This window comes from Dipteris shenzhenensis, chromosome 33 (assembly GCF_047967505.1).
Source record: "Dipteris shenzhenensis isolate YYH24624 ecotype China chromosome 33, Dip_SZ_1.0, whole genome shotgun sequence".
Taxonomy (NCBI): Eukaryota; Viridiplantae; Streptophyta; class Polypodiopsida; order Gleicheniales; family Dipteridaceae; genus Dipteris; species Dipteris shenzhenensis.
The window spans coordinates 29,766,890-29,792,047 of record NC_141628.1 but is presented as its reverse complement, the minus strand read 5'-3'; the positions used below and the strand labels follow the sequence as shown (position 1 = coordinate 29,792,047).

General features: G+C 46.0%; 1 protein-coding gene across 2 annotated transcripts in view; it reads right to left on the bottom strand.

The window, feature by feature from the left end:
• Positions 1-25,158, bottom strand: part of LOC147879939 (uncharacterized) — a 68,864-nt gene that overhangs the window by 1,863 nt on the left and 41,843 nt on the right. Inside the window, exon 5 of one of the 2 annotated variants that reach the window (XR_015540675.1) lies at positions 1,109-1,323. Coding sequence is in view for 1 of the 2 variants with exons in the window: in XM_087372032.1 (XP_087228158.1) it covers positions 1,216-1,323 (108 nt within the window). In the remaining variant the exon portion in view is untranslated. Of the gene's footprint in view, positions 1-1,051; positions 1,324-25,158 lie in introns of those variants that run through there. The other variant, XM_087372032.1, reaches the window with a different exon arrangement.

Here is a 25,158-nt window from a genome sequence, read left to right as displayed (position 1 = left end):
GTAGCGACATGAGGCATGTATTGCAAAGTTTATTCCCATGTGCTCATGACGCCCCATATGATCTACCATTACCACACTGCATTAAATGTGACCGCCCACAGACGGCCAGGCCATCAATCAAAGTAGACAAGGCTAGGTTCACACACACAAACGAATCAGCTGCCATGAGTGATACTTCTCGCAGGTGCCGCCACAAGCATGGCAAATTGCCACCATAAAGTCTGTCACACCACACAAAAGCCAATGGTAACGACCACCACACATCCCATCCCACACAGAGCTGCTGCTATCCTCCACCCCCTGTACGCACAGTTCATAGCAAAGCAGTCACCACCATGCCATGCATCATCACTTGTAGAAAGGTGGCCACCCACCGTCTAGTTCAGTCCACAGTACACCCTGTAAGCAGAGAACCTACAAGCAATGTAAAGTTAGTACCATACACCAGGTGTTGCTACATGAGCACGGCGTGTGGCAGCAAGGCCTCCCCTTTGCCTAGCCACGCCAAGCCTTTGAGCATCCCCAAAACAACCCACAGAGGATACTAAGAGGATCTTCATTTCAACCTTATAATTAAGCCACATGTATGTAAATGGGACTAAGTGTCCCCAATTCCACGTGTCATCAGGATGGTATCCTAGGCCCCTTTGGCCTTCAATTTTCTTTAGCCACGAGGGGTGAGGCCAATGCCTCAACAATATCATTCTAGCCATGGCTTTTCTTCACTGCTCATGCAGGACCATCATCTCAATGTTGCACTTAAGTATGCTTGCAACAAGGTCTGCCATTAGTCCTTTTGTAAGAAGTTCAAGGCATCCTTTTAGTCATTGGATTAGGAACATTTAAAAAATCTGGGATCAACCTTGGTCATCTACTCTTGTACCATTTTCTGAGCATTTTCTGACTTTTTAAAGTCTTCAGGAAAGCAATTAAATTGATTTATTAGTAATACAAATTCCTTTACAGTAACTCACTCCTTTACAGCATTTATCACACTCATAGACAGTTTGTTGAAGAAAAAACCATTTGGAAACGTATCACAAAGCAGCAGTAAAAATCCACCAAAATCATTGAATATACAGCATTCGTGCATCTGTGCATGTGAATGTGTGCATGTGCTTCAGTGAGAGGGCACTGGTTCGCATAATTCTGTCGTTGATTCTAGTTCAGCTAAAATCTAAAAATTCGACAACATAATTTTCGAAGTCCACTTTGTCAGGTCGTTCTTCCTCTGTGACTATACATAACATAGAAAGAGTAAGCCATGTAAAGGATGACCGCGAATGTCACTAAATGCTTAACTTCCCAGCCTAGTTTATGAACCTGTAAATCAAGTAGAAAAGACCAAGGGCCTCTAGTTAGCCTCAGAGTGTAAAAGTACATGAAAAATAAAATTAAAATTTGCACCATATATGCTGTCAGTTATATGCCAAGACTTCAGAGATGCACCCAAGTACTTTATTACGAGAGCCACACAAAAAAGGAATAAATAAAATCAGAGGGGGCAGCAGTTTATTTTGAAAACAGAACAAAGAATCTTACCTATATAGGACAGTTAGGACAGTTAGTTGATGGCGCCTCAAATCATCAAATATGGAGGAAAATTTTCACAAGCAATGTGAAGCATCATACGATCTCAATTATGAGAATGGTAGACATGCCCAAATCATAGCTCACTTGCCCATGCAGTGCAAAATATGGCAGACCAACTGCTGTACAGTCATGGTATTTCAAAAAAAACTCTGGCATACAATCGAACTTGCATCTGCAGCCTTGTTGAAGGATGCCTAAAATCGTTTTAAATTCTTCATACTGAGAAATCTAATTGCTAAAGCTGTGTAATCCAATGGTTTAACTGACCAAAGAGAGCTTACAACTGAGCAAAGTAGGAAATAATTAAATTGTGAGTAATAACTGAGGGAATATCCCCTTCTTCACTGATTCATGATAGAACCTTTCTCTAGGAACTATGTCAAAAGCCTTCAGAAAGTACACAAACGGAATTCTTACTACTTCTGTACTTCCTTAAATATATGACCCTAAGGCCCCTCAGACAGTGCCCCCCGCCCCCCCCCTTTTTCCATGTACCTATGTCATACCAGACGATGGCCGCTCTCTCCAGCCCAAACTCGCACCACCATCCTCTATAGTATACGCCTATCCATCACAGCAGTCCATTGCCCAAACAGTCATCCTGTAGCAGCTACAGCAGCTCTTTACGGAAATGCATCACATGCGACAAATAGACGCTCTCAGAAGTGATACCATCACAGCGTAGCCCCGCGGTAGACCTCCAACTGGGTGGATGCCATAGGCCTGCAAGGGCAACCGCTTACTTGAGCAGTCAATAATGCTCTCAACAGCAGGGTTCGTGGGGTTTGTGCAACAGCTCCGGCGTCCGCTATATCAGATGCCACTGCCTTTGTGACCTCAGAACATGGCACAGAGGGAGCATGGCAGGTCTGACAAAGGGATCATCCCCTTAGTAAAGGAGAGTCGAACCCTCCAGCAGCAGCGAGATGCTGCCCATACGGAGGGGAAGAGGGCAGCAGTACGCGAGGGTCGAATCCTGACAGGAATAGACGAGGACCTGTTGACATGCCTGCAATGGGAGAGAGGGTCACAAGATCAAGCACTTGACCTGCAGAGTTTGGAACTGTAATGGAACCTTATTGTCAAATCCAGGGAGCTTCTCAAAATATACACACAACACAATATTGTATTCTACACACAGACTCGCTAGAGCCCAGAGCGCCCACTCCGATTGTTTGTAGGTACGCATGGGAGTCAGCCTTACGAAATGAGACCAAAGAGGCAGGAGTACGTGAATCCGGTGGGGTCACAGTTCTATATCGATCATCGCTCATCGGGATGATCAACGTGGAGCTATGCAATCCACACACCAGATTACTCTAGGAACACATCATCGAGAGATACTTTCATCACACTTAGCTAATTTCCTCGAAAGAACTCACATTTTGCCCGCGAGCCTGCAAGGAGGGGGAGGCATGCCCATATGGAGTCCTATAGCTAGATATCATGGACTTTTTGAGTCGTCGGGACATCTCCTTCTTGGAGACTTCAAAGCCAAGACAACCGGCCACCAAGTAGTGGTTATTGATTTTTAGCACAACTCGATTATCTTGCTTGATATTGATTTAGATGAGGCAAGTATCTCACAGAACAGCGATCCCTAGTCAGTTCATACGAGCACACCTTCATAGAGATGGGCAAGATGCATAATCTGATCATCTACAATGGTCTAGATATATGGCCCTCTATCAGTGGGCTCACTTGTTTCCCACATGGAGGGTGGTCCAATGTAGTCTATCTCATGGGATCCCCTGCCTTGCATCCCATATTACAGACTTCCCTATCCCTCCGCCCCCACCTAGAGCTGACAATACATACCTACTTTTCAGCCTATCCATCCCGCTCACACCACCCAGCACCACTTAGACCACTTTCAAAGAGATCCCCTTTGACCATAAACTAGTGGTACAGCCTTCACGGAGAGCTCGGAGGAGACGGAGACAGAGGGAGAGCCAACAGCACGAGCAGCCCCAGGAACGAGCTCAGAGATGGCAGAGAGTTGAGACACATGTGCAAGAGACCCCGGAAAGGGGAGATGTAGAGGACCATACGCAGGCAGGTCATGACACTGTGCAGGAGACGGTAGCCCAGGGAGCTGAGACACCTGTGCAGGAGACCCCAAAAAGGGGAGATGCGGAGGACCATCCGCAGGCAGGTCATGACACTGTGCAGGAGACTGTAGCTCAGGATTTGATGACTCTTGACACTACTACCCCGGACGTTCAGTTATTTGTTCCTGAGACACTTATCCAGCAGGAGACTGCTCAGGCTATTGTTACTGTGATGGATGCCTCTTCCCAGAAGTCGATCGAGAGTGTAGTATTTTACGACACAGGTCAGAGTCAGAGCCCGTTTCAGGATCTCATGTACTTGTACGAGGTTCCCTCGAGACCTCTTTCTCTTCCCCGTCGCACAGTACCTTCCTTTGTTGCTATGCGGAGCGTCCTTTTAGACACCCCTCCCAGTACAGCCTCGTCCTCGCAGCTTTTCACTCTTGGTTTATCCAAATCTTTTGCGAGTGCGGTCACAGATTTCGCTCAGTACCCAGACAGGCATGAGGATTGGGAGATCCTAGCAGATCAGATCGAGCGAGATTATCAGTCACCCATGCTGACAGACACCTCGTCACAGATTCTTCCTCTTCCTCTCACCTATTCCAGGAGCAGAGTTAGGACGGCTCAGCCCTTTTCAGCTCTTCTGGCTCCTAGACCTGACCCCAGGATGGTTGATAGAGATCTGCCCGTTGAGTTTTGGACCTTCTTGGCTCGAGGGGTTACCACAGACTCCCTCACCCGATTGGAACTTCTCCCGGTGTTTTGCCGATGGTCAGAGGAGGTAGAGGAGTACTTGGGATCTGTTACTCTTTCCACAGAGGGGCACATTCTTCATTTCTCCGCAGGCAGCTTCCGATCTCAGGGGAGCGAAAGCTGGTCAGCTGAGTTACTTGACAGCGAGATTGCTAGACAGCTCATGAGCATGACTCAGTTCTCACCGGTTCACTGTATTGTCGGCTCGCAGATTCATTCATGCCCTAGGACTCTCCGACCTGGTTTCGGTGGCAGGGCCTTTCTGTTTCTGTTCTTTGAGGTTCACGGAGATTTTGATGTGCCAAGGAGTGCTGGTTGGTTTGACTTTCAGCTCCTCAATTCGCGCCAGAGTACTATTCCTTTGGATGGAGCCATTTTACATGAGTTGGGGCAGATTTGGAGTTTGATCAGAGACCGACTTTGGATTGTGCTGTCAGAGAGAGAGATTTGTGTCGGTGCCACTGGCACCCCCTCACTTCCATCCGATGTCTAGGTTGTCCGTCATTTCATGGAATGTGAGAGGACTAAATGGCCGCAGATCGGGTGTTCCTAGATTGCAGTTGCTTAGGGACTCCCTTCGGTTTATTTCCTCAGGGTCCCCTCCAGACATTGTGCTTATCCAGGAGCATAAGCTCTCCCAGGACAGGATTGATAGATGCAGATCCTTACTCAGAGGACAGAGCCGGACATATTGGAGCCCAGCGGATGGCACAAGGGGAGGAGTTTGCATTTCAGTTTCAGCCAGGTGGGCCTCATAGATCACCCAAGAGGGTACACTAGTGGAAAGCAAGGCATGTTACGTTATTCTTCAGATTGAGAGCACAGCAGTTGGTGTTCTCAATGTGTATGCCCCCACGGATCCAGCCCACAGACGTGCTTTTTGGAGACAGCTCAGAGAGTCCCTTCCTCAAGCCGACACCTAGATTGTTGGAGGAGATTTCAACATGGTTGAATTCTCTGAAGACAAGTCGGGAAATAGAGGGTGGCCTTTCTGACAGGGAGAGAGTGGAGTGGGATGGTTTTGTTTTGCACGTTCGACTTCACGATGCAGCTCGATTGGACGACTTTCGTCACTTGGCTGACAGTCTTCAGTTCTCTTGGTCCGGGGTTTGCCATGGCTCTCTTTCTTTGGTCAGCCTTGACAGGTTTTATGTTGGCCAATGGGGCCAGGCCAGAAGAGGACAGATTGGGATCCGCCCGGGTTATGTTTTATTTGACCATGCTCCAGTCCTATTGCAGATTCTCCCTACCTCTCGTTTGGAGAGCACAGGCTCTGTGAGAGTTCCGGACTTTGTTTTTCAGGACGCAGAGTTCGTGGAACGGTTGAGAGGGGCTTGGATGTCAGAGGACACTCCTGTGGATCAGGGCTGGTTGATGTGGGTAGAGAGGGCTTTGGCTAGAGTCAGCATGGCCTGCCAGTTGAGGGCAAAAGAGGAAAAGGAAAAGCTCAGAATCAGATATCGGAACGCAAGAGCGGAGGTATCCAAACTTCAGAGATTGATTCAAAGTTTTCCTTATTCTCTTTTCATCAGAGGGTAGCTTTCGGAGGCTCATGAGAGACTAGAGGAGATTCAGGGCAGGAGGGCCCAGTTCAGGTTTACTCCCAGCAGACGTTCTGGATCCAAAAGGGGGATAGATGCTCTAGAGAGTTTTTCAGGGCAGTGGGTCAGAGATACTCTTCGGACAGCCTTCGTAGACTTGTGGATGAGGCCGGGTATCTTCAGACGGACCCTCACAGTCTTGTTGAGATCACTTCCGATTTCTACTCCACTCTTTACACTGCCGATCCGGTCACCGAGGAGATGATCAGAGCCAGAGAGGAGATTTGGAGCCATGTCCCCCAGATGGTCTCAGACAAGATGAGTCATGTTTTGGATAGCTCACTATCACTCCTGGAGATCAAGGACGCGCTACATGAGCTGCCCAGAGATAGATGCCCGGGGGAGGATGGTTTGTCGCCACTTCTTTTCAGAGCTCTTTGGGATACGATTGGGCCTCATCTACTCTCTGCCTTTTCAGAGGCTCTTGATACAAGATCTTTGGGCGAGACATTATGCACAGGTTTGATTTGTCTCATCTCGAAAGGGGGAGACAAGACAGTCCTACGCAATTGGAGACCCATTACACTTCTAGGGACAGCCTACAAGATCCTAGCGAAGACCTTGGCTCTTCGCTAAAAGCCTTTGCTGCCAGATATCATCAGAGCTACTCAGATAGGATTTGTCCAAGATCGGAGTATCTTGGATAACATCTTCACCTTTTGGGAGGCCACTCACTGGGCGCAGGAGAGTCAGCAGGAGATTGCAGTTCTTCTTCTCGATTTTGAGAAGGCTTATGACAGGGTGGACTCGGGTTTCTCGGAGGGCACTATGAGGAGGCTAGGCTTCAGTGATAGTTGGATTTCTTGGGTCTCCTCACTTTACTCTCACTCTTCCAGCAGGATGGTGGTCTGTGGAGGCAGAGGACCGGCTTTTCAGCTATCCAGATCAGTACGACAGGGATGTCTGCTTGCACCTTACCTTTTCCTTTTCGTAGCGGAGGCTATGGGATACTTTATGCAGGCTACCAGTCATGGCACTTTGGGCCTTCATCTCCCTATCCGGCAGGAGCAGGAGCTTCTGGACACTGAGTTTGCTGACGACACGGCACCGACAGTCAGAGGAGATGCATATAGTCTTGCTACTGCTGCGGACTCAATTGACAAGTTCTGCCTAGCCTCAGGGGGACTTGTCAATTGGAACAAATCAAAAGGCATCTGGACTGGAGCTCAGCAGGATACCCCAGCATGGGGAGGAGACAGAGACTTTGTGTGGATACCACAGAGGCACCTCCACGAGATATCTAGGCTTCCAAGTTGGCATTGAGGTGTCCCCGACGCAACAATTTGCCCCAGTTCTTGAGAGTATTCAGAGGAAGTTAGCCTACTGGAGTACGGCTAGACTTTCTTTGGCCGGAAGAGCATTGGTACTCAACCAGGTTCTACTTGCGACTATGTGGTACGTCGCGTCATGTTGGTGCTTTCATGCTGACTCGATTCACCAGGTGAGGAGATTGCTTCGGAACTTTCTGTGGAGTGGTGATGGTTTTGAGGACACTAGGGCCAAAGTTTCATGGGATACTATCACTTTACCCTCCTCGCAGGGAGGACTTGGGGTTCTTGATCCGGAGATGCAGAGCAGAGCCCTTTTAGTCAAACTTCTTGTTAGAGGTTTGACTCCAGGAGATCAGCCGTGGAAGCAGTTCCTACTGCATGGGATTCATCAGTTCACCCCCAGAGCAGCAGGCCAGTGGACAGGTAGAGTCAGTTGGATCTTCCTGGCGAACCAGCATTCTCAGCCTTCCTCACCTCTGGTAAAAAGACTTATTCAGATCTGGGATCTTTTTCGACAGCACCTCATCAGAACAGTTCCCTCCTCCAGAGAGGAAATTGCCCGACAGCCACTTTACCATAACCCCCTGGTTCGGTATCAGGGATCTTCCCTTGGTACAGAACTTAGGACTCCCTTGGCCAATTGGCATGCTCAGGGGGTTGTGACAGTTTGAGATTGGTTCAAGGGAGGTGTGGAGATGTCAGAGGAGGTGATCAGAGATAGACACGGGCCACTTCGACAGATTGCTGCTACCAGATTACTGATCATGAGAGCTATTCCTCAGCAGTGGAGGGATATACTCACAGATCCTGCCTATGTTCACCCCATCTCTACTTGGTCAGGTTGTTTTAGTGAGGCTGGGCTATGCATCGGAGTTCGTTTAGGACCGGCACCGTTTATCTATTTTGAGGCGGACTCCTCTCACAGATTGTATCCCACTCAGCCCCTGGATCGGCAGGAGCTCTTTTGGCAGAGTCAGGGTCATTGGTTGCCTGGGTAAGGAATGGGCCACAGATCCTTCCAGGTTGACCATTGCAGAGGATATTAGATGGAGACTTTGGATTTTTCAGGGTCGACCTCTTGCGGAGCTTGATTGGGACCCAAGTGAGTGAGCATGGCCTGCTCCGGTGGCAGGCGATTGTCCTCTTTCCTTTTTCCAGTACTCGACGAGGGCAGGTTATAGGCTTCAGCAGAGAGACTCTCATCACCTACCATCTGCCTCCCAGCATTGGCGCGCACAGGGACTTACTGCAGAGCTCTTGCTGAGCTACTGGACTCGCTTTTGGGGCATCAGTAGAGCCAGGAAAGTCTCCTACTTTTTTTGGCTCACTATACATAGAGGCATACCTGTGGGTACTTGGCTTCAGCAGGTGGGTAGATCCTCCTTGTGTATGCATTGTCAGCTTGCAGAGGAATCTAGCAAGCATTGTTTATGGAGTTGCCCCAGCTCTAGAGTGGTCTGGACAGGTATCTTCAGGTTGTTCTCATATGTTACATCCGAGTCTTTTCTCATGACATGGGGCGTTGCCCTTTGGGGGAGAGGATCTGGAGCCTTTACTCTCTTTGAGTCAGAGCCAGGAGACCACGGTTTCTTCATGCAGCGTCGCCAGAGACGGGGTCCCACAGAGGCCAGCATCATGGAACCACAGGATTTGCTTTTGGTACCTGTACCAGCTCAGGATTCCCTACCTACTTCAGCTGCAGGGTCAGCCTGGGAGGTCACTTCCAACATTACCCTATGGCGGATATGGTGTTCGCGATGTTCTTTTGTCCTTGGGGGCCATTTATGCATGGAGGCTGACACTCTCGCTTCCATTTCGGCGGAGATTATCTTCACTCTCACGAGTCAGTGGGAACGGTGTACAGGAACCTCTTTGGCAGCTCGTAGGAGACTTATATCCTTCATGAGGACATGGGACTGCTCCTTGTTTTTTCATTTGACCCCTTTTGGGATGTCGTGGCATTTTAGTCCACCACCATGGCTTTTTTGCCACATTGTTGAGGCTAGGGATAGAGTAATTTCTCTCCCACCTGTTGTATGATTTGTTTTGAATGGAATATATCACTCTTTTCTTAAACTAGCCCCCGCTTATACCGCCCATCTCAACCTATCCATCCTCTGCTCACACCACTTAGCAAACCTCACCCCACTTTCAAAAAGATCCCCTTTAGAGCCATAGGCATGCCTAGAGAGCAACGGATCTACAGTCTATGCAAGCTGGGGGAGGTAGAGACGGAGGAGCAATTCATGTGTACTTGCCCAATTTAGGACGATACCATTCTCTCTTTCAAAAGGGACACGGTTTTGGGCCTCTCTCCCGTTTGATTCACTTCCAAGACCAAGTCTGTGTTGGCCTCTATCTAATGAAGATACGACAACACAGAGAGACCCTATGTCAAAGATACAAGATATTTTTGCAGCTCACAGAAGAGCCACAGTGGTACCTGGTTATGTATTTTGACTTTGAGATTGAGTACTAGTTTTGAGCTTTGAGCTTTGAGCTTAGTTTAGTATGGCACTCAGCAAAGGACCTTAGCGAGCCCTCTACTTCAGCCCATAGTGGGTTACTATGTGATTGTACTTTGTCTCATGGGCCCACGAGACCTCCCGAATTCATCACACCGACTCAGCATGGAGAGGGAGTACCCAGGGAGAGTCGCATCTGCACCTTGTGTGATCGATAGGAGATCGAGTCAGAGGAGCACTTTGCCTTCAACTGCCCTATATACTATGAGATTTGAGACCGCTATCACTGTCTCTTTGAGGATGGTTCCGGATCCCTTTCCAAATTCCTCTCCTACCCAGATCAGGGATGCCTTGACTGTTAGCACTTAGCCCTGGTATGTGCCTTGTATGTCAGGTCAACTCATAAAGTTGACTTTATTGGTCAACCATATGGTTGACTTGGGGGCCATATAGGCCACCCCTTTGTACTTTTTCATTATCCATTTGCAAGTACTCACATTTGCTTCAGCTTCTTGTTCGCTTCCTTGCACTCCACTCCCAACAGTGGTATCAAAGCAGGTTCTATTGGTAGGAGCCTCAAAACTGAATTGCTTCCAATCACGAAGCTGCTAGCTGAATTCGCCTTTAACCAAGAGCAGCCTGATTGAATCACATCTTGATTGACTCACATGCCTACCAGTGTTGGGCAAATTGATTTAATTAGGATAGAGCTATGGGACACATGAGTGTGTATATGATATATGTGTGGGATCTAGATTTCTTTTGCTTCATAGTCATGCTATTCTAACATGGTATTAGATCTTCTAAAGACATGTCCCTATACCTGCCTACCCACAACTACTAGATGTCATAGTCAATAGATGGTGGAGAGTTGGTTAAGTCTTCAATGACCTCACGCATGAGCTCAACCTCTATTGAACTTTGGCTATATAAGGCTACTTCTACATGGTAATATATATGCTATTTCGTCTTTTTTGCAAGCCCTGGATTCCTACCTCTATCCTCCTTGAGCTCTCCCACTCCTCACCCACCAACTCCAACAATTGGTATCAGAGCATGATCCTACAATTCCTCCATCCTGCAACCTCAGCTTCTAGTGAGCCTTAGTCAGCCGTGTATCATTTTATCACCTCGACTTTGTACAGGTCGCCATTCTCTGTTCATCTTGATTGCCATTCCTATCTTTGCTTCATACTGATCTGTGTTTCTCTACTGCTACAATGCTCTTGAACGCAGACTTCTCAAGGTGACTAGCAGCTTGACTATATTATTTGCTAGCCCGACTACAACGACGAGATATTAAGCCGCCTCCTTGCATTCCATGTGAGCATATGCGCAGCGATTGAATTCAGATTAATTGAGTTCAGTTTTGGGCAAGAGATTTAAGAGGAAGCTTTGGTGCGAGTCATGAATGTCTATTTCAACTAACAACCAATGTGCAATATCGAATCATCTCGCTTCAATCGAGCGATTTCAGATCGTCAATTGTGACGGAGCACAAGTGGCAAAAGTACTTTTCAAAAAACAAAAAAAGTTCCGGGCGGGGGCGGGGGGGGGGGGATTTATATAGAGCTGGATAGACTTCAACCCGCGACCTCCTTCCCCACATTCAAGATGTCTATCTTTATGATAGCTCAGTGGACTCTTGAAATAAGTTGTAGGTAAGCAATACTTAATTCTTTTCAAGTGTATTTAATCACCTTTTCTTTGGTGAATACTTTCACCATTTTCTAGTGGGGCATTTTCTTGACCACTCAGCCCCGAGGTTTCTGCATCTGTTCATGCACCCACAACAAAATAAATATTTTGTGAGGGATTAGACACTGCCATTTTATAGTAAGACCTTACCCTATGGCCAATTCAACAAAGTTAGGCAAATTTGATGGGAGTTATTTTCACACTTGACAGACCAAGGTAAATTCACTCTTATGAGGAAGGGACTTTGGAACATTGCAAATGGCAAAGAGATAAAAGCAAGTGTCATTTTTGTGGAAAACTAGGCCACTTTGAGAAAGACTGCTTCACTAAGAAAAGGTGAAGGGGCAAATTGATGAATGTGTGTGTGTGCCTATGGGCTTGGAGTCCTATGCAAGAAGTGTGTGAGTGTAGGTGTGCTAGAAGGTTCTAGTGACTTGGCAGTTAAATATGTCAGGTTGGTGTGATGCAAGAAGTGTGTGAGTGTAGGTGTGCTAGAAGGTTCTAGTGACTTGGCAGTTAAATATGTCAGGTTGGTGTGATGTGTGGATTTGGAGTGATCATAGGAGGTGATTAATTGAGATAATCATGGAGATAATTGTGGATCTGGGATCTACCAATATGGAGGCAGTTGCCTATATATGTAACCACTCTTTAATAAAGAGTTGTTCATTGTGCCTATATATGGAGGCAATTGCCTATATATCTTTGCTTCATTGTTCCATCTATGAACCAACATGTGGTATCAGAGCTTGCTGAGAATCCTAGTGCCTAGGAAGAGTATCCACAAGATTCCAAGAAGATTTCCTCTTCTTTCCCAAATGCTTCTCATCCTTCCTTCTTCCACCGTGACCTTGGAAAGCTGAGTTCTCTTCATCCAAGCAATGGATTCAGAAATCCTCTCATCTGGACTCTCCTTATGCAATTTGTTGCCATTCTCATGCACCGCTTCTCTGTCTCCTCTGCGAAGTTATTGCAATGCTGGTCACTGTAGTCTCTCACTTCGCAATTCCTCTTAGCCATGTCTTCTCTACTACTAGAGCTACCCACAGTAGAAATATGGAGTGATTTGGTTCAGTAACAAGGGAGAAATCGACGAAAAACCAGTCGATTTAAGAGAAGACATAGCTTTCACAGTTGAAGAAGATGTTGCTGCCCCGGGTAGTGTGACGCGCCATTTCGCCTCAGATTTGTACTGAGTCTTCTCTTACTAGGTACCTTTGATTGCGCAGCAAATGCCCCAATCTTGATGCTATGTGGAGTGAGGTAACAAGCCTCCAAGGTTCCTCTGTTTTCTGCAAGCATTTATAGACCTTTCTTGAAGTTTGATGCTACACTAAATGCTAAGGTGATGCTTGAGGAGTTAAAGTACAGTTCAGAGATTGAGAGATTGCTTTTTTAGTTCTGAGAATGCTCTTTGAAGTTCAGTTGAATGCATTTTTCATCTTTTATATTGAGGATTAGAGTTATGGTACTTTGAAGTGGATTTCAAGTCATACTATCTAGTTGACTAGTTGACTAGTGTGGGTTGACTATGACAAGAGCTTACATGAAAAAAGAGTATATCATGACTTACATGATGGTTTCCAATCATGACCTCCTCTCGTACAAGAGTAGACATTGCCCTTGCATGACAAGTGGTAAGACCCTCTTCAATCCATATGATTCACAAAATATTTTTAAGGCTTGGACACTCAAAGAAGGTAAAGGACTACAAAGATCTTGTATTGCAGAATATGGACAAGATGCATTAAAGAGTGTGGAGAAGGACAAAGAGCAAAAGAGTTACATCAACATTGATATGTTTGTGCTCTTGGAAACTATGAAGACCAGGAAGAAAGAACCACACCAAGATGTTGCAAAGACCTCTATCAATGAGGAGACTTTCATCCAAGAGGGCAATGGCCCTAAACTCTTAGATTAGGATTGTGTGTTTGGAGTAAATAATGGTTCTCTGCCATGGATAGTCCATCCTTAAATGATTGTTAGTCTTTTGAGATTTTCCTTGTTGGACTCATTGGGCTTTACATACATAGACAATGTCCATCTCCCAGTTGTAAACCAAGAATCCTATGAGTGAGTCACAGGTTGGGGCCATGAGTGTTGCCACATGATAGTGGGCAATCCATCGAGCATCCCATGTACTACTGCTGAGGGATGAGGTCATCAATTTGTGAGGGGGAATGAAGGGGCAAATTGATGAATGTGTGTGTGCGCCTATGGGCTTGGAGTCCTATGCAAGAAGTGTGTTAGTGTAGGTGTGCTAGAAGGTTCTAGTGACTCGGCAGTTAGGTATGTCAGGTTGGTGTGATGTGTGGATTTGGAGTGATCATAGGAGGTGACTAATTGAGATAATCATGGAGATAATTGTGGATCTGGGATCTACCAATATGGAGACAATTGCCTATATATGTAACCACTCATGAATAAAGAGTTGTTCATTGTGTTTCATCTTTGCTTCATTATTCCATCTATGAACCAACAAAAGGCTCTCTGCAAACCTTGTCGAAGACAATGAAGATGAAGAAGAAACAAAAGGCGTTGAGACCATAGAGGAGGCCAATTTTATCGAACATGAGGCTTTTTAAAGCTTAGTGTGTGTTGGAATAAGGGTTCTTTGCCTTCGGTGGTCCCCCTAAAATGATTGCATTGCTTTGAGTAATTCATAGTATCTAGGGCTGCTCCTAGTCATTTTGCAAAAGAAACCCCCAGGGGATTATAAACCAATAGACCAAATTCAGAGTGAGATCATGTTGGGGTGAGGACACCTAAATGAGTCTACTGCCAATGCAACTAGAGTGAGTGTCAGTTCGGGATCATGAGTGTTGCCACTAGAGGTGGGCAAGCCATGAAGTTTCACATAGAATTCTTCTAGGGTTGAGGTCATCAATTTGAGGGCGTATGTTGGGAAAATTGATGTAATTAGGATAGAGCTATGGGACACATGAGTCTGTATGGGGACATATATGTGTGGATCTTGATTTGATTAGTCATAGTCAATGGACGGTGGAGAGTTGGCTAAGTCTTCAATGACCTCACACATGAGATCAACCTCTATTGTACTTTGGCTATATAAGGCTGCTTCTACATGATAATATATATGCTATTTGGTCTACTCTTGCAAGCCATGGATTCCTACCTCTATCCTTCTTGGGCTCTTCCACTTCTCACCCACCAACTCCAACAGCCAGGAACCTCCAAATCGACTCGTCTTCATCTAGGGCCAATTGTTGGGTCTAGTGTTGTGTGCCAGCTCCGGACAACAAAGAGTTGCTTCCAGAGTGCTCTATAAGACAGTTTGCATGGAGCGTCGCCTTCTTTTCTCTGTTAGCCAGAGTATCCCCAAGAGGGCAGCAAAGGTTTGGCACCAGTGACAGCCTATGAGAGCTATATGGCTGAGATACATTGCTAGTAACAGCTCCATGCTGTGTGCAAACCTTGTGTGTTTGAGGGATTGATGCTTGGACAGCCAGAAAGAGGGTGATTCTGCCTTGTAGGTGAAATTATTTTTATAGAGGAAGAGGATGAGGTACTAGATGTAGGTTTGGGTTTGCTGTAAGTTTTTCCCCCTTTTCCTTTGCCCCTATGATCAGTAGCAAAGGCTTGATCTACATGAGTAGAAGCAGCCCTATTTTGACGACTCTGCTCCTGCTGCAGAAGTAGGGAACCAAGCTAATCAAAAGAATAGTAGCCACGGTTACCCATGGCCACTAGTCTGAGTGTTGTAGCAAAACAATGATATGAGTCATGGAGTCCATCAAGTGTGGTGGATGCAACCTATGAGTCTGGTACAACCTCATCAACATTGGTGAGCTTCTCTCTGAAGTCCTGGACCTATGTCAAATGGGCATCCATGCTGCCCCCTTCTTTCATCTTAACATTGTCAAGCAGCCTGCGCAAATAAGCAACTCTGGCCTCATTATAGATTGGCCAAAGTGTCCCATGCAGCCTTGGTTGTTTTGCAAGACCGAATGTGAGGTATAACAACTCTCCTGAAATTCATGGCAATCACTGCATGTGCCTGTGCATCTTACTGATCCCAACGAATCTGTTCTTGTGTTGGAGGGTCGACGGCAGGCATGCACGGAGGGAGAAGTAGTAGATGAACCAGAAGTGGCAGAAGTAGTTGCGGTGGCAGCAAGTGCCTGTGATGAAGAGACAGGTCTAGTCTCCGATCCAAATACAATTCCCCAAAAGTTCCTAGACACCAACAGGTGGCGCACCAAGTACGACCACATGCGATAATTGGTACCATCAAGCTCGTCCTCAGCAACAAATGTTTGTTGTTGCAAAAAACACATAGACTTTGACCTGGCGCGGCAAGCTATGAATGACTTGACATTTGGTCGTGTTGGAGCATTGCTCCATGGGGATCAATGCCCATGCCTCCCCAATGAATACACAGCCTGTAGGCCACCTGGATCCTCATCGTGTGTTGCAACTTGCAAGGGAGGGCAGGTTTTGTAGCCTAAGGTCTCTGTGGGAACCAATGGTTTGTCCAAAGGGAGACCGTGAGTGGCACAGGATTGAATGCATTCACGACACATGCAAGCATTGCAGTTTGAAGCTGAAGAAGAAAACATTCAATGTCTATCCAAATGAAATGAGGGACGACAGCCATGTTGCTCTAAAATGGAGGAGATTTGAAAATGTCAATGTTGAAGGATCCGATAAAAAGAGATGGCTATTGTCATATAAGAGCACCCAGCCAAGGATTCATGGTTTGCCATTGCAAATGAAAATCCCCAAAAAATAAAAGTGCTCTACAAGTGTCAAAGCCTCAAGGCTACAATGCAAAGAGCTCGATGTCTGCAAATGTCAAACAAAAATGACAGCAAATGTCTGCAAGTGTCAATGCCAAGATGGCTACTCAAACACTGAGCAAAATGCACAAGTTGTTCCCAAAACGACCTACAAGAAAATGTATGTCCAATCAAAGGACCCCCATGCAAATAGTTGTCCTGTAAATGACCAGCCCAAATCAAAGGGCAAATGTTTGCAAATCTGTCCAATGCAAATCTGAGCTGAATCCATCCCAAATGGTGGCTGAATGCCACAAATGTCAAAGGACAAATAGCCCAAATCAAAGGGCAAATGCAAATAGAACCCAAATTGGGCTGTGTCAAGCAAAGAATGCTGCAAATATCAACAAATCTGGCACAAGCCCCAAATTTGGAGAGGGCAATTATGCCAAAAAGATGGCAAATTAGTAAAAGCCCCAAAATAAGCTGTAATTTTGCAAATGTGACCAAATTTGCTGCAATTTCTTGCTAATGCCGCTGAAAAACCCCCACATTTCATATCAAAGCAACCAAATGTTACTGCTATTTAGGAAAATGTGACAAAATAAACTGCAAATCTGAAAATATCCCGCAATTTTCCAGCAATAGATTTAAAATCCCCAATTTCAGATTTGAAATGGAGTCAAAATAGGGCAAACACTACAAAAGCCCCAAAATGTGACCAAATAAAGCAAATGTCACTGCAAAAGCTGCAAATGTGACACAAAAGCCCCAATTTCTAGAACAAAATCACCTCAAATGTCAATGCAATGTGTGCAAATGTGACATAAACGAGGGTGAAAAGCTTCAAATCCAACAGTACCAAGCAGATCTGAGTCAAGAGGGAGAAAATCCCAGCAAAATGGTGCTAGAGCAGGGTGGAGCAGTCTGAGGAAGGCCTAAAAGACTGAAAAGAGTCCAGATCTGATAAAAAACCTCAATGAACAGCCCAAAAATGCCCGAAATCAACTTGGCAGGTCGTACAGATTCGTCCGTACAGGTTTGTATGGGCGTCCCTACAACTGTACGGGCAGCTTTCTTTTTTGGCCGAAATGGTGCGAGACAAGGTCATTTGTACGCAAGTAGCTCAAAAATTTTGAAAGACGCCGAAATCGGACCTCAAAAAGTCAAAAACACGGGCACTAGACTGTGTTTCTGCTCGAAAACAGGTTTCTGACGACAAAATGAGGCACAGGGACTGAACGGGAGTAAAATGGCAGGTAGGAGCAATGGGAGGCTGAGTAATGAGCACAGGGGGATGCAGGTAGGAACAAGAGAACCCGCTCTGATACCATGCCTTGGGTGCCTGCTTCAAACCATAAAGGGCTTTTCTTAGCCGGCATACCTTGTTTTCAGAGCCAACAACCTCAAAGCCAGGAGGTTGTGTCACATAAATTTCTTCTGCAGATCCCCATGACCCACTAGAGGTCCTATATACTAGGGTCACTGGTTCCAAGCACTAGGGTCATGACTTTTAAAGTGACCCCCTAGGGGCATTAAAATCCCACACCCTATTTGCCATGTGTCCTGTGTGTGAGCATGTGTGGGCTCTTTGCTTGACTTGTGGCACCTGTGTGCCCCATTTGGAAGCACCTGGAAGGTCTTGGAGCCCTTCCCTAGTCTACCCTGCTGTTCTGGGTCTTCTCCCCTACCAGAGGAGTCTTTAGCAAAAGATGGCAAAACCAGCTCTCTCTTGGCTGGCTGAAGACGTTTTTGAAGCTTTCTCTGTGACAGATCTTTTCTCCTTGGTGTCTCCTGCTGCTGGCATGCTCCCTTGTCCTAAGTGTCCCCATTCTGGACCTTTTCTGAAGCTTTTCTTGACATTCTTCGTGACAAAATGCCTCCTTTTCTTCGTCTGAGGCCATATTCTTGGACGCCTCTCTCTTGGCTCTTGTCTGGTGCAAGGCGCACTGAATTCTAAGCTTCCTGTGAGCTGAAATCTTCATTTTGGTGGACGAATTCATCTCGGATTTGCTGCTGATTGCTGGTCGCATTCTTCTGTGACCTTTTCTAGTGTTGGAAGGCAGTCAAGGACAGCTCCCTTTTGCCAGAGTCTGCTATCTGCTGTTTGACCATCTTCTCAAGCTGTTTCGAGCTGAAATAGGCTCCATTTGCTGGCTGAATTCTTGTCTTCTCCTTCTGCTTTGTGCTAGTGCCACTCTAGCTGAGTTTTTGGAAGGTTGGATGCCCTGCCGTTGGCCCGGGAGAGGATTGGGGCACTGGTTGTGATACTCTTGTCCTTGGGAAGCAGTGGCAAGCCTTGGGCTTAGTCATGGCTATTTGTGTGGATGCATTGCTTGGCAAGATGTTGGGTTGTTCTACTTGAGATATGCTTGGCTACTGAAGGGAACCAAGAGGATAGCAGTGGGAGTTGGTCACTTGCACAACCACGGGTTGGCATTGTACTGGGTTGCACCAGCGGGTGAGTTCAAGAAGGGAGTCCCTTGTAATTGAACTAATTAATAATAAATAAATACCGCAAGGGGTGCCAAGTGTTGGTGCCAACAGGTGTCATTGTGTATGCTATTGAGTAGGGGCATTCTAGCCTCCCTTGTTTTATATGGTTCAGTGATGCTATGCTGTGAAATTGTATGCTCTAAGTATTGTGTTTGGGCAATGGCAATGAAACATGGTGGTTGTAGTTTGGTATTGTGAGAAAATAGAGTAAGATATACTGCTCTTTGTTAGTCAAAGGCTGGTTACATGGTGGTTGTATTTTGGTGTTGTGAGAAAGTAGAGAAAGATATATTGCCCTTTGTCAGTCAAAGGCCGGTTACAAGCTGGAACTGCTGTCGGCTGCCGGTGGTCCTCTAAAGAACCAAAGTAGAGAGAGAGAGAGAGAGAGAGAGAGAGAGAGAGATTATTAAAGTCTTTGGAAGACCGATGGGTCTATGAGACTCTGAGAATCTTGATACAAGTAAGCGGAGCTACTAACCGAGCATCAACACCCATGCAAAAAGCAAAAAGCTAAATGCATAGTCATATTTGAATAATCCTCTACATCATCACTATCATCATCATCATCAAATCATTTGCCATTTGAATACAAAGGGAAATATGCTACAGTATCACGACTGTAGTCCACTCTATCTCCCCCCGTCAAGGGTGAGGGAGTGGGAGCATGAAATCAAAGATAGAATGCTGCCGGTTGCCTGGGGTGTAGTCCCACGCTGTCTCTTGGTGATAGCTCTATGTCTAACAAGGAGGGAATGTCCCAAGTGACCCTTGTTGATCGCGCTTCAACTCTGAACAAGGAGGGAATGTCCCCAAGTGTAATCCATGCGTCAACCCTGTGCCTGAGTTGTGTCACTGGATCTGGTCACGATCGTTTCTAGGGCCTAGAGGGTGGGAGCCTGCATGGTCCGGATGGAAAAACTCAGTGATCATGCTCTAAGAAGAGTCTACTAGGTTACTTGTAGGTGCAGTCCCACGCTATCTCGTGGTCATAGCTCTACGTCTAACAAGGAGGGAATGTCCCAAGTGACCCTTGTCGATCACGCTTCAATTCTGAACAAGGAGGGAATGTCCCCAAGTGTAATATGTGCGTCAACCCTGTGCCTAGATCGTGTCTAGGGCCTATAGGGTGGGAGCCTGTATGGTTTGGCCAGAAAAACTCGCTGATCATGCTCTAAGAAGAGTCTATGAGGTTACTCTCCTCCTGTCTTTGTGATCAAAGTAGGCGCTTACGATGTCTGACTACCGTGTGAATGAACGCAGCCAAGCATCTCTAATCTGGAAAGGAGAGTAAATGGGATAACAACTTGGAGCTATCTCTGAATAGACAAAAAGTGCCCCCGAATCTCATGGTACACTCGGCATTTGAAAATGAAATGCTAAAATTCATGCACTTACTGTCCCTTGGTTCTCAGAATAGCCCCACAGAGCCCCTCATTATGTCCGTTGGAGTGGATCTGACTTTTTAGTGCTGATTTTATATGTGGATGACATGCTGATCGCGGACCCTCATACTCAGCATATTGCAGCTTTCAAGGCTGATTTGCAGCAAGCTTTTGAAATGTCAGACATGGGACAGCTGCACTATTATTTGGGCATTCAGTTTGCTCATGTTGAGAGGGGTATTATGATGTCATAGTCCAAGTATATTGGACAGCTCCTTGATCGTTTTTAGTTTGAGGATTGCAAGCCAATCTCTACTCCAGTGGACCCTGGCTTCAAATTTTCAGCTCATGATGGGAGCCCACCATGTGATATCACTCTTTACCAGCAGGCTGCTGGATGTCTCATTTACTTATGCCACACCAGACCTGACTTACAGTATGCAGTTTCCCAACAGCAGGTTCATGCACATGCCCAGTTCACAGCATTGGCAGGCAGTGAAGAGAATCTTCAGATATCTGAGAGGCACTCAGGATTTAGCCCTCTTCTATGGTGATCAAGGTTCACTTACCATGCATGCTTACACGGATAGTGACTGGGCAGGTTATTCCGACACCAGAGTGTCACATACTGGCAACTGTTTTTTGCTTGGCAGTTCATGTATCTCTTGGCTCAGCAAGAAGCAACCAACAGTTGCCACACCCAGCTGTGAGGCTGAGTACAGGGCAGCCTTCACCACTACAATAGAGTGTGTCTGGCTTCGACAGTTACTTACAGATCTTGGTATTCGCCAGACATCCTCCACTATGGTCTACACTGACAACCAGAGTGCTTTGGCCATTGCGCGTAATCTAGTGTTTCATGCGCGTACCAAGCACATTGAAGTTCACTATCATTATGTTCGAGAGCGGTTGTCAGCAAGAGACATACAGTTGTCCTATCTTCCCACAGAGGAAAACATAGCAGATATGTTTACAAAGACACTTCCTCGTCCCAAGTTCGAAGTCTTTCGATAGGCTTTACACTTGGTTCCCTTTGTTACACGATCTGGCATACCTTGTACATTCATAGGTGGCTATATGCCTTTGGATGAACATGTGCCACCATGACCAAAAAATACAAAGTATTCTAAATGTTTCTAAAATACTTCAGCCCATATCATGGAGGGGGGTTTGTAGGCCATCTTCTCCCGGTTGTATTAATGCCCTCTGGGCCCTGGTATGTGCCATGTAGCTTTAGTTATTGGCACTTAGGTCACCTAGTACTTTTAGTGTCTTATGACACCTAGTACTGGTGGTACCACTAGGACATTAGGTCCCAGGGTTCTCTTTTATAGTACTTTGTACTTTCATTTTCATTCTAGTTGATGTGACGGCTTCCACTCCTTGCTCCACTCTTTGCATCCTTTTGCTTCTATGAGCCTACAACTATCTCAACAAAATGGCGTATGAAGGGTCTGTAATATGAACACAAGCCAACAAAACTACGAACTTCATCTTAGTTCTTCAATGGAGGCCAATTCTTGATTGCCTCTATCTTGGCAGGGTCCATCCTTACTCCATCCCGTGAGATGATGTGTCCCAAGAAATGGATCTCTAGCATGAAGAACTCACTCTTTTTAGTGTTGACCAGCAGCTTGTGTCTCCTGAGCTCTGTAAATACAACTGCCAAGTGTTGCCTATGCTCCTCTTCATCTTTCGAGTGCACAATAATATCATCAAAGAATGTTCCCACAAACTTTCTGTGCTCTCTGAAAATCCAATCCATCATGCGATTGAAGATAGCAAGAGCATTGGTCAGACCAAATGGCATAACAAGAAACTCATAAAGCCCAAAAGCAGTCCTGAAGGCAGTCTTGTGTACATCTTCGGGCCTCATTCGTATCTGATGGTAACCACTCTTCAAGTCAATGCGACTGAAGACAAACCCAGCTCTTGCGTGCGGCACTACCCAACAAGACACTCATATTTGAAGTACCAACATCGATAACGTTAAAGGATCTCCACGTAACGCAGATATCAAAACACAGACTTCTTTTAAGTGGTTCATCGTGGATATCTAGATCAGTTTCCCTGGCCCTAGGCTAGCTGCAGATTAACGAACGGAATCACAATAATTATAAAACTATCCCGTACTCACAGGCTCCTGCAATCCCGTCTTCCACGCCTTCAATCAATGACGAAAGATACCAAAATATTATAGTCAGCTAGTCCTGAAGGTAACCACCCGTAAACCAGCGCATGCGCCACTCTTAGCCTTTTTCTCTGATCTCGTAAGACAAGATCCCCGCTCCTCTATTGGCTTCTCGATGGTAGCACGCTAAGGCTTAACGAAAAATCGGATCAACAGCTCGACGTTCCGCCACGCTTTGCCTGCTGAATACCAAAGCCCAAGACCTCTCTCGATCCCCCTTTTCCCAATCGCCTGCTGCTTTGATACCAAATATCACGTATAAACATTCAAAGGCCTAACTCTCTTTTCCCAATCACGAGCATAGGCACATATTTTCCTCCTAGCCAACCTCGATGGTAGCAAGCTGACAGGATCTCTTATGTGAAAGTTCTTGCTTGTCAAATTCCAACGAGCCCCAATTCCCTAGATGGATCTAGTATGCCACATGTCTACATTTTAGGGTACCTCCTGAATGCATCATTTACCCCTCTCTTGGGATATCATTGAAATCATTTGCCCCTTGGCACATTTAATGCATTTATACCCCTTAGCCTTAGATCCACCTAGTCTAGTGCCATATCACCCTCACCAAGGACCTTGACTTCGATTCCTTTCTGGTCCTTTACGTAAAGCCCAAACAAATATAATACAAACATTGATCCTTCAAAAGAAAAGGTCTACTGACCCTTCCGAGGTCATGTCACCTCAACTTGAGCGTAACAAAGCACCAAATGGGAATGAGCATGGTAGCAATGCTCAAAACATGCAGCAAGGGTAGCAAGCCCAACCACAGCATGTCGTTCAGCCAATTCACTTTAGGATCTATATTTCAGGCCATGACCACACAGCCAACCCTAAATCCTTTGTATGCTAATGTGGGGATACAGCCTGGAATGCAAGGAGGCAGTCCCATGGTGTCTCACACTCAAGCAGTACCACCTGTGCCACCAAATCTAGCTGTGGGGAGTGCTATACAAGCTCCAGAAGGACCCCCAGGACAGCAGCCTCCTTATTTGCAGCCCCTTGGCTATCATCATCTGGAACCTAGGCAGCAGTGAAATTTGAGACCTTCAATGGACATGCAAATAGGATGAGGGCTCTTACCTTTTTGCAACAATATGACTTGGCTTATGCTGGAGGCTATTTCACAGAGTCCTAAAAAATTAGGAAGGTAGCCGCATTCCTCAAAGGTAATGCGATGCAGTGGTGGTCCAACCTTCTTCTTCAGGGGCAAACACTTGCTACATGGGGTTGATTTCAAGAAGCTATTCTCAGCCACATGGCTCACCAACTACATTTGAAGTGGATGTCATGACTCAGTGGCATAATCTGAATGCTAGGGAATGCAAGAATCTAGAAGACTACAATAAGAAGTTTTGGGATGCACTTCTGCCTGTTAGCTCCTAGAACAGTCCCAGAGCAGGTTGAAAAGTATTGTTGTGGTCTTCCTAAAGAGTTGAGGGACTATTGCACAAAGACGCACATTTCCAGCATGTCACAGTGGATAGAGAATGCAAACACAGCTTACTCATGCAGGGCAGAGTATCAGGCTTTAAAAGCAACTTTGAAGAGGAGCACAAGAAACCACAGCAAGCTGGAAAAGTATCTTTCAAATCAGTTTGTGGCATGCTAGAGAAGAAAAACATACCTCTTCCCTCACCTTTGAAGAAAGGAATAAATTGTTTGTTGAAGGGAAGTGTTTCCTCTGCAAAGAGACTGGTCATAGGGCAGCGGATTGTCCTAACAAGAAGAGAAAAGAACCTGCAGCAACTCGGCTGAGTCTAATCAGGGCACAAGAGAGGACCCTAGAGGCAAGAAACCCAAGCCAAGTGCTGGCCACATTCTTGATATCATTGGGGGTGAGCATGATGAGAAGAAGACAGAGATGTGCAGAGCATGGGGCAAGCTATGGGATCAGAATTGTTTGTACTTCTTTGACTTAGGGGCCAAAGAAAATTTCATAACTCTTGAACTTGCAGCTGAGTTGGGTCTTCGACCAGAGGAGATTGGCCCTCTTTGTGAGGCCAATATGGCTAATCCGGAGCTCAGTACCCCTGTCACTCCTATCATAGGGAAGCTATGGATACACATTCAGGGCTATTGGATTATGAGGATTTTTATGTGATGCCTTTACTTGAGTGTGATGTTTTGCTGGGGATGCCTTGGATGTACCATGTTCATGCTATCATTGATACACATGATAAGAAGCTTACATTGACTTATAGGGGTAAAACCCAAGTCATAGATGTAAACATGAAAGGGGAATCAATCCCAGTTGTATCCGCTTCGGTGATTTCCTCCATAATGAAAAAGCATCTTTCAGCGTACTTGATATTTGTAAAAGAAAAGGAACCAGTAGAGGATGAATCTAATTTCTCTAAGCTGGAAAAACTGCAAGCTGAGTTTTTTTTTCAGTTTCTCATATGAACTTCCAGAGGAGTTACCCCTTGAAAGGCCTTCTTAAGATCATACCATTGACATGATTCTTGGCAGCTCTTAATCGAACTGACCACCATACAGAGTTAGTGCAGCACAACAGGAGGAGATCATGTGCCATGTGAATAAATTGCTACAGAAGGGGCTGATTCAGCCAAGCTCTTATCCATATTGTTCTCCCGTCCTACTAGTGCAGAAGAAGGATGGATTTTGCAAGTAGTGGATTCGGTAGCCAGTAGAGCTACGTACGTTGCTGTGGACCGCTATCAGACGAAGCACATAGTCTATTAGATGGTGTCGTGACTGGTTGGTGGAGCATTGGTTAACACCAAAGGCTGGAGCGTAACAGAGGTTGTGGGTCAATTACTCTGCAAGGTTCGGGCGTTATGACAGTGTGAATGGCTTGTTAGTCGTGGACTCAACTATTAGGCCTGATAGCCCGTAGAGCTAGGCCTTCATTGGTTGCACTTAGGCGCTGAACACGAGTTAAGACTGCGCTT